This window comes from Cyclospora cayetanensis, unplaced genomic scaffold (genome assembly GCF_002999335.1).
Source record: "Cyclospora cayetanensis isolate NF1_C8 unplaced genomic scaffold, CcayRef3 CcayRef3_contig_128, whole genome shotgun sequence".
Lineage (NCBI taxonomy): Eukaryota > Apicomplexa > Conoidasida > Eucoccidiorida > Eimeriidae > Cyclospora > Cyclospora cayetanensis.
In genome coordinates, this window is record NW_020312068.1 from 1 (window position 1) to 13,437 (window position 13,437).

A 13,437-nucleotide genomic window follows, 5' to 3' on the forward strand; every position below is an offset into this window, starting at 1 on the left:
CGGCTAGACCTTTGTCTTCGCACTCCCTCGTTAGTTCAGGAGATGAGCTTGTTACAGTGGTAGCAGCCTGCAGATTCCAGCAGCTTGTCGGTGAATCCATAATGGTCTTGACCGAATGGCGTGGCTAGTCGTGCCTCAGAAAGAGAGAAGCCTGCCTCGTAATCTGCTGGCCCACCAAGGCAAGAGTATGCTCTAATGGGCTTTCTGCTCAGAGCAGGGCATCCTCGCCATGACCCGGTATGAACGGAGGAAAAGTCGCTTTCAGACCTGACAAGGACAGAAGGCACTAGGCGAGTGGTGTAACATACGGGACGGGAAGAAAGGAGAAGCTAGCCAATATAAACGGTCTAAATATGTATGAGCGATGAATGTGCCAAAGCAATTGAATGCGTTCCAAGACAAATACCTTATCCTTTTGTGGTTCGTTCGACGGTTCACCGGTGGGCACCGCGCCGGCAGTCGGAGATGCTGCAGAAACAAGGAAAAGTTAGTTTCAATGCATGTTCAAAACACTGCCAATCCTGCGCAGCAAGCAGAAATAACCAATTTGGGAGTGTCGTGTACACGGGTCACAGCCCCACACCGGCTGTTCGACCGGTCACCCCGCTATGCTGCTTAATATGGGACTGCCAGTACTCAAAATTCATTTGCTTTCGCCTTCGTATTATCGAGTTCGATGCCTACTTCATGAGCGGTTTTTCGTTGAGGGATGTGCTATAGCAGGTACGAACGCTTAAAGCTTGTCTTCGGAGCCTGCACAAGTCGACTGCGGTGCACTAGGATTCCCCATCCGAAATATCAAAATTTTCCGTGTATCAAGCAACAACATGGGTTTCATTCTATTCCCTCTACAATGCGACTCTAGAGCCTAGGTTTTCGTTTGTGGGGATTGTTTACCATTTCTAGTGCATCCGCTCGTTGTGCGCATGACGAAAACTGTGATACTGCAGTTAGGCTGCAAATGGACAAATCTCTTTGTGTGAAGCCAAAGCTGCCAACAGCAACGGAGTCGATTCACTGTCCGCAGGCATGTAGAGCCGAAGAAAAAATTCAGCGAGTAAATTCTCCAGCTTTCAGCCCTGTTTAGCATCAGGCCGTCTCTGTTGAGCATCAGCTTGGAACGGGCTGAGCTACAGCTAGGCGATTTCTGCTCCACTAGACATATTTACTGAAGACCCTGAGCATATGCAATAGAAGTGGCCTTTTCGCACGCGTTTTATGTTGCAGAGAAGGGCTAGCTTCATACTTCTACTGTAAAGGTGTTTGCCGTGTGCATGTCCGGTAGGTTAATGTATGGATTGTGCGTAAACGCCCCGATTCCTCAGTTCGCTCACTTACTTGCAGAAGCGCTATCAGTTTTCGTTCCCCTCTCAGGTGAGGGCATGGGGCGAGGGAATCTTTATTTGAATTTGATACTCGATAACGTCCTGTGTTTTGTTAGAATTTGAGGCTATCCGTCTGCCTATGAAGTCCCTTACAGACGATTTACACTGTCTATTTTATTTTCAAGGAGCTACGGCCAGCTCAGGTACCATCTACTCGTGGCCGCGGATAGTTGCCACTACTAAAAACCCACATTCTCTTATTTGCGCCGCCAGTTCTTGTGTTTCATTCCCTGATGTCCAAAGAGGCCACACCACTATATTTTAAACAGTTAAAGCCATAGCTTTCCCTGGATTATAAAATCATCTCTGAATCTGTGGTAAGGATGCCGGCTCTGTATACACCCCTTGATATTAAGATTTCATGTAGTTCTACTGGTCAAAACTAATGTCTGTGGATGTACTTCTGCGAATCTATTTTAAATGCGTATGTACACGCTTCCTCTGTACCGCCTAAGTGTCCTACTAATTAACTGGAATTCAGGTGTTGCACTCAGGATGCAGTACTCGAAAGTCTCTGCTTCCCGTATGTGTGGCACAAGTCAATCTGAGTCCCTGTCATGTTGATTGAGTGATTGGCCAGTTCTAGCTTAATAACCATCAGAGGTGTAATACTGCTATTTATAGCTTCCCAAGCAAAGCCCTACGGAAAGGCTTAAGACCAACAACGTTATTTAGCATTGACGACACACTATACCTGGGCAAAGAGATGCAAAAACATGGGGGAAGATTGTGAAGGTTGCCCCACATCACACTTGAGGAGAGCGTTGCGTTAACAACAATCTACCTTGGATTCATGGATTCCTGTGAATCGGGAGAGGCTCCGCCTACTCAACTATTGGAGAGGCCCTATGTACAAAAAGGGCGCATTTTTGATTGTGTTTTGGCGATACTTCCCTTTATTTATTCTAAGGGTCTTCGCCGGACAGTATGACAGTAAGACATAATGCGCCTCCTTTGTAGCAAAGTTGATGCTCTGGGAGCCAGGTATTCCACTTACTGCAGGTCACCTTCCTCCAGGCTTAGCACAGCGCCAATTTTTTTCTTTTCATTAATTAACGTTTGTTGCATCTAAAATTAATATTAGAGCCATGAAGACCGAGTTGGGGGTGAGAGTCTGTGGCATCATCTCCGGGAAGCATGTGTAGATTTCAAAACAGCTCATTATCCACTTCGAAGTAACTTGTCAGAATTGCGCCCTACACACGCTCTTCATTCTTATTGACCCTTTACCACATGACTTGCTCATCCTCCCCGCCGCAACTGGCTCTTCAGATCTCAAGCGTTCCGCAGCAAACTTCTTTACCTCAAATTCGCAGACACACATGCGTTCTTAGACGCATGTGTTTTTGCGTGGGCCCTTGATGCTGTTCTGCCTTTATGTTCAACGTTGCTATAAACGCTTCTTGTTTGAATTCTTTTGGGGTCAGCACGTCGTTGGTGGATTTAGCGTAAGGAACCGGATATCCACCAGCTGGACTTCGGTTGCCTTCTAGGCCGCATATATCTTAGTGAAACAAATCTCTAGGATAAATTTAGCGGCAAGCCGCATTTCACGTCACCCCAAGATTCTTGAAAGAACTGCTTGTGGTTAATATCCCCTCATTGTACATTCTTTCTTATCCATAGCAAGTTTAGAGTCCCCAAGTGCCTTTTCTTGCATTTAGATTGTATATTACGAATACTGCTGCATTTAAATGAGCTTGAAGCGCCTCTCGCCCAAACATCAACCTAGCTCATCCTGTAGTAGACTGAAATCTCGGCAGCACAGCAACGGCTACAGAGGGGCGGTCGTAAATCGAAATGCCAGTTGAGAACAGAATGATGACACAGCATGCCCTAATAGGTCAATACTTGTACAAGGTAGTGCCCTTGGCAGAAAAAAGCTAGCCTTAATCGGTTACAACCTCCCGAGAAGCATAATGAGTTTCTGAAGATGACCCCATAAAATTGCGTCGCTTTGATGCGAACGTGCCTACTAACAAGAGGACAATTAACCTTGGTTGCAGGTGATATTACTTCAGTTCAAACACGTAGCTGGTGGTCACTAAAAGTAAGTTGAACTGCGTCGAGGAGACTGTGCTCTGCTAGAAAGGTGTAGCTAGCCAACACGACTTACAGCCAGTGTGATCAAATTATAAACGCAAAAGACTGAGTGCATCTATGCCTGTCTTAAAATCCCGAAGCCTTCCAAACAAATTTTACCAAGAAAGAAGCCACCATGTTGTGGCTAGGGGGCAACTGATTTCCCCGCCTTCTGGGCGGCAAAGCAGGATGATTTTCAGGGTGCTGGGGCAATCATGGCCCCAGCCTCAATCACGGAGCTTCATACTGCAGAGGGGTGCAGCGATTCACGGAGCCTTCAATGCAATCCGCAGTAGTCAAGCGGCTACATGCAGTGCTCTCCCCGTCGTGCACAAATCCCTTACTCGTCTTGAAGCATGTGCCTCCGGAGCTAGTTGTACCAAAGGAAAGCTCAGAGGAAGGACCAGCAGAAGAACGATCCTTCGTGGTTTCTTCACAGGACACTGAAGTTGAGGCCAGGGGGACCAATGGGCGCATGGTGTTGACATCCCAATGAGCGCTGCGTTGAACAGCCAGCACTTCCTTTCCAGTGCGCAATCCTTCGGCTAGGCGTTCGTTGTTCGCTGCGCATTTTGGCTTGAATTCTCCCAAGACATCAACAGGAACTGCAGAGCCTGCCTCGGACGCTGCACACCCGGATGCGTTGAGAGAGCAACACGGGCCAGCGCCAGCAGTGGTTTTGCAAGGAGCTTCATCTGAGGCCTCTCTTTCCTCTAGAGAGGTGGCGTTCGAGACACTGCATACTTCTTCCGCTAACGCTGGATCTGGAGGCTCCACACAGGGTGCACTTTCAGCTGGTTCAGGCTGGAGCTTCAGGACCTCGGCGGCGCCAGTCGCCTGGGGAGGCACGTCTTCCGCAGATTCACCAACCTTAGCGTCGCCGTTGGCTAGCGGCGAAACAAGCTGGCTGAATTGCCTTAAGCGGTCAATCGCCATATCTCTTGCCTGGAAGAAGCCGTGAACTGCGCAAGTGTATCCCTTCCAGATGCGGCGCCCGCTTGCCGGGTCCCTAACTCGTGCATACCAGCGGCCAAGGACTCTATTATAATTCAGATGTGGAATGCGCGGAAGCTTTCGCGCTTCGCTTTCCCACCGCAGGAGCTGAGCCTTTGTGGTTGTTGCCCGTTGGGGGGGGGGGCCACCTCCGCTGGAGCCGCCAACTTCTGCAGTCGTTGCCATGGAAGTAGAGGAAGCGGCGGATTCTACGTTGCCTTTGCGGTGGAGTTTCAACACAGTGGCCTTCCGCGTTCTCATGGCTGGCTTGGAAGCGGAGGCATGCCTCTTTGTTTGACGAATCAGAGGTTGCAAAGCATCCTCCGCTGCAGCAGCTGCTGTGAGCTGCAGTAAGCTGCTCGGGAGCTCCGTGCACAGAGCCTCCAGCACTGCAGTTTCGGAGAGCTGTGAATCTCTGCCGCCTAATGCCTGGCCCTGCCTGTCGTCGTTTGAAGCCTCTATAGTGGCTGCGCTTGGCATGGGGATGGGTAGAGGAGTCCAGGCAGAGCTAAGAAGGTCGAGGGATTCGGCAGCTCGGCGGTAGAAGTCAGCAACTCGACAATGCAAGGGAAATGCCTTGTGGAATTCACCGTCCTGCCACACACCTAGCAGCGGCTGTGAGGACTCAGAGCGCGGCACACAACACGAGAGGCCATGCAGTCGCCCACTGCGGAAGTGACCGAAGAAGGCTGTACCTTGAGGAACCACAAAAATGCCTGCAGCAGAGACAAAGGCAAGAACGAGGCACAACAAAGCGAGTTGCTCACTGCACTTTCGAAAAGGTCTTTCTTGTGCAGCAGAGCCACTGAGAAAGGTTGCGCGTATTACACGCAGAGAGAGGCGGCTCTGCATGATGGTAAAAGTATGAAAAAAGCAGCCGAAATAAAGGGGGAGAGATATACCAGGTCCATTCTGTTCGTCTGCTTCGAAGTGTCCCCTATACAGAAACCCGTTGGGGGAGATAAAGAGGCCATAGCCGTTCAGGCGACCATGAGACCACTGGCCACAGTACACTGAAGAGTCGGTGTATCTGTAGACGCCAATTCCATGTAGAGCTCCTCCATTCACGTTGCCGCAGTACAGACTGCCGTCCTCCCACGTTAAAAATGTGAGAGGGCCTTGATCCACCGGGAGCGTCTCCGCAAGCTTGGAGAAGAGGGCAGTGCTGGTGTTTTTCTGTGTCGACCCCCCTTCTGAAAAGTGCAGGCCGGCACTTACGGAGGCAGTGGCTTCAGTAATCACCCTGCCTCTGTCTCTGCACTCCGCCTTCCGTGGACTGGCTGCGGAGATGTTAGCACCAAACGCGCTGTTCGCGTCGTGCGGCTGCAACGGAGCACCATTGTACGCAGCCCTCGCTGCCTCTAAAGCCCATTCAGATCGTCCCCTTTCCATCCCTACCTGCTTTGACACGGCAGCTGGCATTCCCCCAGGTTGAGCGGCTGGAGCCATTGCAGCGCTTCGAAGGCATCGCCTCTGGGGAACGACCTGGTCTGTAACGAGCTCCTCCGATGAAAGGAGCTGCTCAGAAGACATCCCAAGCACTAACAGACTCTTTGCGTGTGGGTTTGCCCCCGCAGAAGGTTCAGCTGATGAAGACGGGGCTTTGTTCCTGAAACAGATAAAGACGGAGATGCCTCCTCCTCAAAAATCACCACCACGCTGTTCAAAGGACAGTTCGCAGCTTGTTCTGATTTGAAAGAAAAGTGCTGCGTCAGTGGGAGGTCAATGAAGGGAAGGAGGGTGAAAGACGCAATGTGTACGGGAGGATGGCCGCTGTCCAGAGTCACCAACAAGCCCAGGTTACCCGTCGCACAGCTGGACGCTGGGGCAGAGCAGAGAGCTCAAAAAATTCCCTGCTGCGAAGCTTGATGGGAACTTGATATTGAGCAGTGAGCTAGTCTTGGGGGACTCGTAGACACCGTTGTCACGTAGTGGAAGCGTGTGACAGTTCTGCAAGTGAAACGAGGCCCAATGGTCTGATCATACGGCTAAACATGCAAAGGGAAGATGAACAAGGCTTTGAAAAGTCATCACAGTTGTGGCCGCTCCCCTGTTGATTCGTTGGACCACCTGCGGCTTTAGGCCTTTCAATGGCTGGTTCTCAACCAATCAATGAGCAGGGGAATTTAATTGGTAGGAACTGCGTGAGACAAGGCATAAATCGGCATAGATATACCAATTAAACGCCGTGGAAGCTAAACAGAATCAAAAAAGTTAGGGGCGTTTTCAGTGACACCGCCTGCTGAAGGGAGGCGGCGGGCCGTCGGCAGTGGCAGACAAGCCAGTAGCGAGGCGAACCCTGATTTCACGGCACTCATGGCAATGCGGAAGAATAATAACCACAAATTTCGGCCTCTTGTCGGAAATAGATGATGATGCACTACCGAGTCGCGCATTTCTCCCTGAGGCAGCCCCACTGGGCATTGGGCAACGGCAGCTCCACAGCCAGTGCAACTGTAGTTGCTCAGGTCAATTGAACTAAAATGGCCTTGCTTTCCAATTGCAGGAAAGCAATTGTATACGCAAAGTTTTAAAAGTATCTCTAAATGGCAAGCTAATGCCGTCATACCATGTTCTACAAAACACAAATAATACTTAATGCATTGTATCTCACAAAGTCGCTTCCCAGCCACGATTTGGGATAGCCACACGACACTGAGTACAGTGACTGAGGGATTATGAATCACAATTGGCTGCGCCATCTTCTAAGTTCAATGACACTCCAGACACCCTCCCTTGTCTTTGGGTGCCGCTTAGCCAAAGATGCCACCTCCACACTAACGCAGGCCTCGGTAATGAGGAACCTTCCCAGCAACGTTGCAGCTCGTTGGACTCGAAATAGAGCATTGCATAATCGTGGAAGTAGCGGCAGAATACCCCTTGTATGCTTTTGCTGTTACTGCTGGGAAGGCCTTAGTGAAATTGGCGACAGTAATACACCTAAACAACACCTCCGGTCTAGAGCAAGGCAACCTGGCCCTGGGTGCTGTCGTTAGTGGCGCAGTTTTCCTTGCAGCCAGAGGTTCCTTGTCTGGGGCTTGCCGATGAAAACACGCATATCAAGGGCTTTGTAGCAGCAGCAATCAAAGGAACATCGCAAGGCCTGGCCTGCCCGAGAACTTCGCTGATGTTCCCGAAGCACACACAACCATCGGCGAGTAGGCCCAATGTTTGGTAGACCACTTTCTGCTGTTGCGGTTTGACGCACTCAGGTCTGGCCTGTAGCAATACCCAGCCCGCGCTACTGCTCTGCTGCTGTTTCATCGAGCCGCCACATGGATAGGGTTATTGGTGCTCCTGCTCTCTAGAACCTCTCAAACTCCTAAAACTTGTCAAGGCGCTGCGTGGGTGTTGGCTATAGCGGCTCTCCGTGGCAGGTGCTTTAGAGCACGCGCACGAGTGCACAGCTGAACCGTGCAGTGGAAGAGGCTGCCAGGCATAATGTAGCCAAATAACTAGCATACATGTATGACCAAAAACGTTCCATCAAATCTAAGAGCTTTGAACCCTTAAAGTTGAATCGCTTTTGGGATCTTTCGACGTACACGGCGCCTCTCCTGGGGGGCGCGGTGATCTGTTGCACTGAAGCTGCAGAGCACCCAAAAGCAAACCATACATCATCATGCCTGGGTTCGTTTCTCAGTTCTAGCCTGTTGTGAAGTGTAGCTGCCTCATTCCTATCTTGTTTTTCACGTAAACACCTTTAGACATGTCGCTTTGCTGCCTGCTTTCAAGCCTTGAGGCGGGCCCAAAGAGCCTGTGTTCTCTGTAAGAGAGCTAAGTGTGAAGTGAAGGCTTACGGCCGCACGCTGGGGCTTAGGTTCCCCACTGCATCAAACGCCAGCGGCCGCCTCGCTTCCCCGTTCTCAACAGCAGCTAAAGTATTGACATTACTAGTTGTAGTGCCAGGTTGCATCTGCGAGCACAGCATGCAGGGGCAAAACAGATGACGGCGTGCTGTCAGCATGTTCAGACCCTACAGCACATTTGAGGCAGCAAAGGAAAGTGAAATCGCAGTGCTCTATGCCTATCTTAGCCATACGTGTGAAAAACACACTTTAGTTGGGAGACCGTCTGCGTGCAGAAAGCTCCAAGTATCATCGCTCCACAGCTCCTGCTGCTGGCTGCGCTTCTTTCTCCTTTTGGGATTGCGCAGCAACGGAAGCAACTGCAGCATTACGGGGCCTACCAAAAGATAGTCGCCTACTTTGGCGGAGAAATCGCTGTATACTCTCTGCAAATGCAGCACTCACTCCCTGAAAAAAGGTTGAAAGAGCTCTACAAAGCAGTGCCGCATATCTGCGCGCCTGTAGACCGTGCTTTTCGCGAAATTTACCTCGATTATGCCGAGGGCACCGAGCTGTCTGTAGAGACGGAGCTTTGCTGCTTCGCTGCTAAACCGTACTGGAGAAGTAAGGAGAGAAACAAGGGGTCCTCTAAGCTCAAAACAGCGCTGGTTCTCTGCAAAAAAGACACTGCACCAAGCACGACTCGAAGTATGGTTAACTGTGTTCCTTCTAGTGTAGGCTTAGCTGTGTTCTGGGGCTTTGCTAAGGCTGCTGCTTTTCATGCGGCTAAAAGAATTCCCCTTGATGCCGCATCCCAAGCTGTTCATGTCTGCATAGGCTTTAGATCTGTTCACACTACCCTTTTAGGTGTTGCTCTTGCGACCAAAGACATACTAGTGCTGTCTTCACTCTCAAAGTCTGGAGCGGTCTGCAACAGATCTCGACTATTCAGAAGCTGCTCCAACGTTCTCTGTCCGGGAAGCTCCACGAGACTCCACTTGTACGGATCGTCTAAAGAAGGAAAGGAGGGATGTGAATGCCGTTTGCTGGTACTGGCTACCCGTAAGGGTGGAGCTGCAGCAGGACGCCGCATCAAGTGAGTGCCAGGATGCTGCTGCTGCTGCTGGAGCTCGCGCACAGTAAAAAGCAGCAGACTGCGGGGCAGCGCTGCTGCGACAGCCGAATACGCAGACAAGAACGCTTGGCGGTATGCCCATGAATCCAGTTGTTGCTGCTGCTGCTGGTGTCGTTGTTGTTTTTGGTCGCCGTAGTGAAATAGCAGTTGCTGCTGCTGTTTCGCACTGAGAGGTGCTGCTCCTGCAGCGACTCGAAGGGATCTGAGAAGTTCCTGACAACCAGCGCCAGTGAGGGCTGCAGCAAGAAGCAAGCCACCCCAAAACTTTCCAGTGAAAGGAAGCACGTGTTACAACCCTGCACTCGGAGGAGTTGAAGCAATGGGGAGACAACCTCCATCGCTCATGGGCAGCACAACGGATGTGAAGCGTTGAAAGCGCCAGAGATATTCGCAGCTGTGCTACAGGTGCAACAGTAGCAGCAGCCCTTACCCGAAACGGCATGAACTTCAGCAATCCCCGTTTCCCGTTTCATCATTTCCACCAACTCCGTTGCTTTCAGTTTTCCTTGCCCTTGTTCCTGTTCTTGTTGCTCCAGAAGGTCGACCTTGGTGAGGACAAGGATAGCCGGAAGCTGCGCCAGATGAGGATTTGCGTGAGCCAGTTGCTGCCGCACCGTCAGGTATGCCTTCGCTGGTTCCTGTGCGGTCAAGGCGAATAAAGCAAGTCTCCATACTGGCACTCACTAAGGTTCTTAGAGATTGGATAGACTCATAAAGAGGCAGCAGGGATGAACATCGGGGTTTACGTTGCTCCTGCAGCTGTTCTTGTCATGGATAATCTCTTAGATGTTCAAGAAATGCAAAGGCTGACCGGAAGAGATCCGTCAACGACGACTAGAACCGCCGTAGCAGCACTTAAACCCTGCAGCGACGTTTCGTGCGGAGCTGTTTCTGGGGGGAGGAGACTGTCGGTTTGCGCTTCTGTTCCGTCGGCTGCATCTGGTGCGGCAAAAGGAGCAGGAGAAAGCCCTGGAGTATCGAGAGCCACAATCGGCGCTGCTGCAGCCAATTTGACACCCTCTTGCAGCGTTGCCAACAGCCCCCCCTCTTGCTGAGGCACAGAGCCTTTTTGTGCTGCTTGCTGCTGTGCCTCTGGCACCTCTGCTGCTGTACAGGGAATGACGCAGACAGTTGGCTCGGTGGTGGGGAGCCACACATCCGCTGGCACAGCAGCAGACACCCATTGTTGCGGCTGCTTCTTGAGTTCATCGACTTGCATTTCTGCTGCCTGTCTGAAGGCACTGTCATCCGGCTGCGTGAAGCTCGCAGCACTTCCGAAGCTTGCATGCACATCAGCGGCGACGGAGGCTGCAGACCCTAAGGCGCAGTCAGAAGCTGCCGTGCCGAGCCTTTGCAGCAGCGTGGACTTGCCGCTCTGGGTGAGACCGACAGCAACGAAGTCGGCGAAATTTTCGAGCACCAGCAGCTTCCTCCGTTCTCCTGGGGAGCCAATCTCCCCAACTAGGGGATGGCGGTTACTGCAAGAAAAGCAGCAATCAGCGAGGGCAGGGGTGGAGGCGAGTATTCGGGCACTGGCAGGTGGACGAGTGTCACCGAATTTCTTTAGTGGTTCTGGCTGGAGGTTCCCCAGTGAGCTACGGTTAAGATTTAGGACGGTGTGTAGGGCGTCGGGTGAAAACAAGGCATGAAGGGATTACTGGTTCGAGACGAAGGCAGCATTTCCTCTGCCTCCCACACCTCCGCGTGCGGCTACCAGAGTTTCTCCAGGGGTCGAGAAGTACACGCAGCAAAGTGGCTGCTGCTGGTCTTCTCGGGGGTCGTGTTCCTCTTCTTCCTGTTCTTGCGTTACTTCTTCCTCTTCCTGCTGCTGCCGCTGCAGCAGCCGCCTTACAATGCTGGCGGCTCGCGCTTGCAGCGGCGATACATCGAAGACCAGCGCATTCGGCGAAAGCCCTAGTACCAGATCAGGTCCGTTGCACTGCAGGAGAGACACCACAAGGAGCGACAGCCTACATCGTCAAACGCCACTAGCATCCCCCTTTGCAGGAGCATCCAGAGAAGACATTTTTCCGGCGACACTAGACGTGACGCAACTGCGAGGGAGCCTTTCATACCCCCGTCCTGCCACGACCTCCACCAGTCACCCCGGGAGCTGCCTTCCAGTAGCCGCTTTCTCGCAGAGACGAGGAAGTCTTGGAGTCTGCCAGAGCCTCTCCAGGCCCGCTTACTGCAGTCAGCAACACACAACCCCCCCGACCCCCGCTTCCCCCCGCGGCACCGCTGCGAGGGGCCGCTCTGAGGCGAAGAAATGCAACAGAGCCGTCTCCGCCGCTGCCCCCTTCTACCGTTACTGGCGTACATGTGCCTTCTGCGGTAAAAGCAGCCGACGCTTCTGCCGTCCCCGCATGCGCTTCCTGCGCTAATTTCCGCTGCTGCTCCAGTAAGCGCCGCGAGCCAAGCGCAAAGACGAGGGAGGGGCTTAGGGAGAGGCCACCACCAAGTAGGCGGTAAGGGGACACTTGCGGATTGCCTGGCACAGAGGCTTCTGCTGCGATCTGGTTCGAAGGAAGCGCTTCCGACCTGCCATCGCAACTGGCAAGCTCCATGCCACCGCCGATCCGCTTAGAGGGGCTGCTGCAGGGGGCACTGCTACGGAAGCGTTGCGCACGCCTGTTTGGATGGCACATCCAAGAGGGATGCCATCGCGGCGATACGGCTGGGCCCGCCATAGGCTTGCATGGGATGTTCCGCTTCAAGCGCCTACAGATCGACGCGCGCTGGGAGAAGCGTTCGCGGCTGGTGTGTTTGGCGGTGCTCGTCGAAGGCGTCAACAAAAGGAGCAGCAGCGGCAGCAGCAGCCGCAAGAGCCGCAGAGGGCCCCTTCGGAGGGATCCATGCCTCATTTCCCATCCTAATTCGCAAAGACAACGCCCAAATTTTTAGACGCATCGGTCATAGTCAGAGGAGCGGTCTCGTTGCTCGCGAAGGCTCGCAACGGCTTCTGTTGCTGCCTGTCCGACTGACTGTCCCTTGTGTCTTTCTCCGGCGACAACTATCCTTAAGGGTTCCACAAACACAAATACTTATAGTCAGATATCCTGCAGGCACCGTTTCTGCAGGGGGTCTCCGCTACACGACCTTCTGCTGTCTCCAGGGGGGCCCCTCTAGGGGGCCCCTCAGACGGAGATTCGGTGGACCGCCGGACATGCTTGCTCTATTTAGCCTTGTTCCTGCACCCTGGCTCCTCTTCCAAACATGAATTTCGACGATAATTTTTTGGGGCTTGATTGCAGAAGGACGAAATGTCAACAGGCACGGCTGTGCCTTTTAATGCCCATACCAGAACAGCACTGTCTAGCTGACCCTTCACCCTGGTACTTATGAGACTACGGCTTTCCCTCTGTGGTGATTCATTCTGCTTTTCGGGCACGCTGCCTGGCAAATTCGAAGTCGCTGTTCATTCCCTTTTGCCAGGCTGGCCTTCAACGGTGCCGCAACTGTCTTTCTTGTGAGGCCAAATGGACCTCTTTTTCCGGAAAAATCGACAAACTCCCTCCGAATCACCTCAGCAGGTGCAGGAGCAGTCCAGCAAAGACACCCCTAAGCCTCCCAATGCGCCGAGCGGCCCGGCCCAAGCGGTATTGGCAGCCCGTGCGAGTCCTTACTTTGGGGAGGATGTTGATGATAAGATCGAGGGTACTGGCTGTTCAAAAGAATATGGAATTCTGCAGGATTGTCTAGATGATACAGACAAGTATGTTCCGTTTAGGCAGTGTGTTTTCCAGCATAAAGGGCGTATTAGAGGCGTGAGCACTCGGTGTGGCCGCCAATCAGCAAAAGCCCTTTCTATGCCGCTATTCGCATGCTTTCATGCCGTAAATGGAGGGAGGTACAGCCGCCGCCAGTTACGCCTGTCCTTTGATCGAGGTGGCACTTCTACAGACTTGCGAAATATCCCAATTGTAGGGAAGGGAAAACGACACGTACCCACGGAGGAGCCAGCAACAAATTAAGGCACAGCCAAAGTGAGAGAAAACTCGAAGCCGTTTAAAGCCCATGAATGCGGTATTTTGTTTGTTCAGGGATTGGCGGA

At 52.3% G+C, this 13,437-nt stretch overlaps 2 protein-coding genes across 2 annotated transcripts; both read right to left on the reverse strand.

Annotated features, from left to right (window-relative positions):
- Positions 1–3,698: 3,698 nt before the first annotated feature.
- LOC34621921 lies at positions 3,699–5,993 on the reverse strand. Its single transcript, XM_022735106.2, has 2 exons — positions 5,363–5,993; positions 3,699–5,176 (listed from the first exon to the last, which is right to left on the reverse strand). Exons 1-2 carry the CDS (start codon positions 5,991–5,993, stop codon positions 3,699–3,701), a joined length of 2,109 nt encoding a protein of 702 aa, XP_022590016.2.
- A 2,494-nt stretch (positions 5,994–8,487) lies between these two features.
- On the reverse strand, positions 8,488–11,950 carry LOC34621920. The gene is made up of 7 exons (XM_026336428.1): positions 11,459–11,950; positions 11,042–11,322; positions 10,195–10,861; positions 9,814–10,021; positions 9,143–9,619; positions 8,797–8,921; positions 8,488–8,694 (listed from the first exon to the last, which is right to left on the reverse strand). Exons 1-7 carry the CDS (start codon positions 11,948–11,950, stop codon positions 8,488–8,490), a joined length of 2,457 nt encoding a protein of 818 aa, XP_026192213.1.
- Between the last annotated feature and the right edge of the window lie 1,487 nt (positions 11,951–13,437).

Excerpts from the sequence above, each read along its gene's own strand:
- LOC34621921 (XM_022735106.2), bottom strand. The coding sequence starts at position 5,993 with ATGTCTTCTGAGCAGCTCCTTTCATCGGAGGAGCTCGTTACAGACCAG. Across the intron at positions 5,177-5,362 it reads AGACGAACAGAATGGACCTG|GCATTTTTGTGGTTCCTCAA; the intron begins GTATATCTCTCC and ends TCTCTGCTGCAG.
- LOC34621920 (XM_026336428.1), bottom strand. The coding sequence starts at position 11,950 with ATGGAGCTTGCCAGTTGCGATGGCAGGTCGGAAGCGCTTCCTTCGAAC. Across the intron at positions 11,323-11,458 it reads GAGGTCGTGGCAGGACGGGG|TGCAACGGACCTGATCTGGT; the intron begins GTATGAAAGGCT and ends TCTCTCCTGCAG. Across the intron at positions 10,022-10,194 it reads TCGTTGACGGATCTCTTCCG|GAACCAGCGAAGGCATACCT; the intron begins GTCAGCCTTTGC and ends TTGACCGCACAG.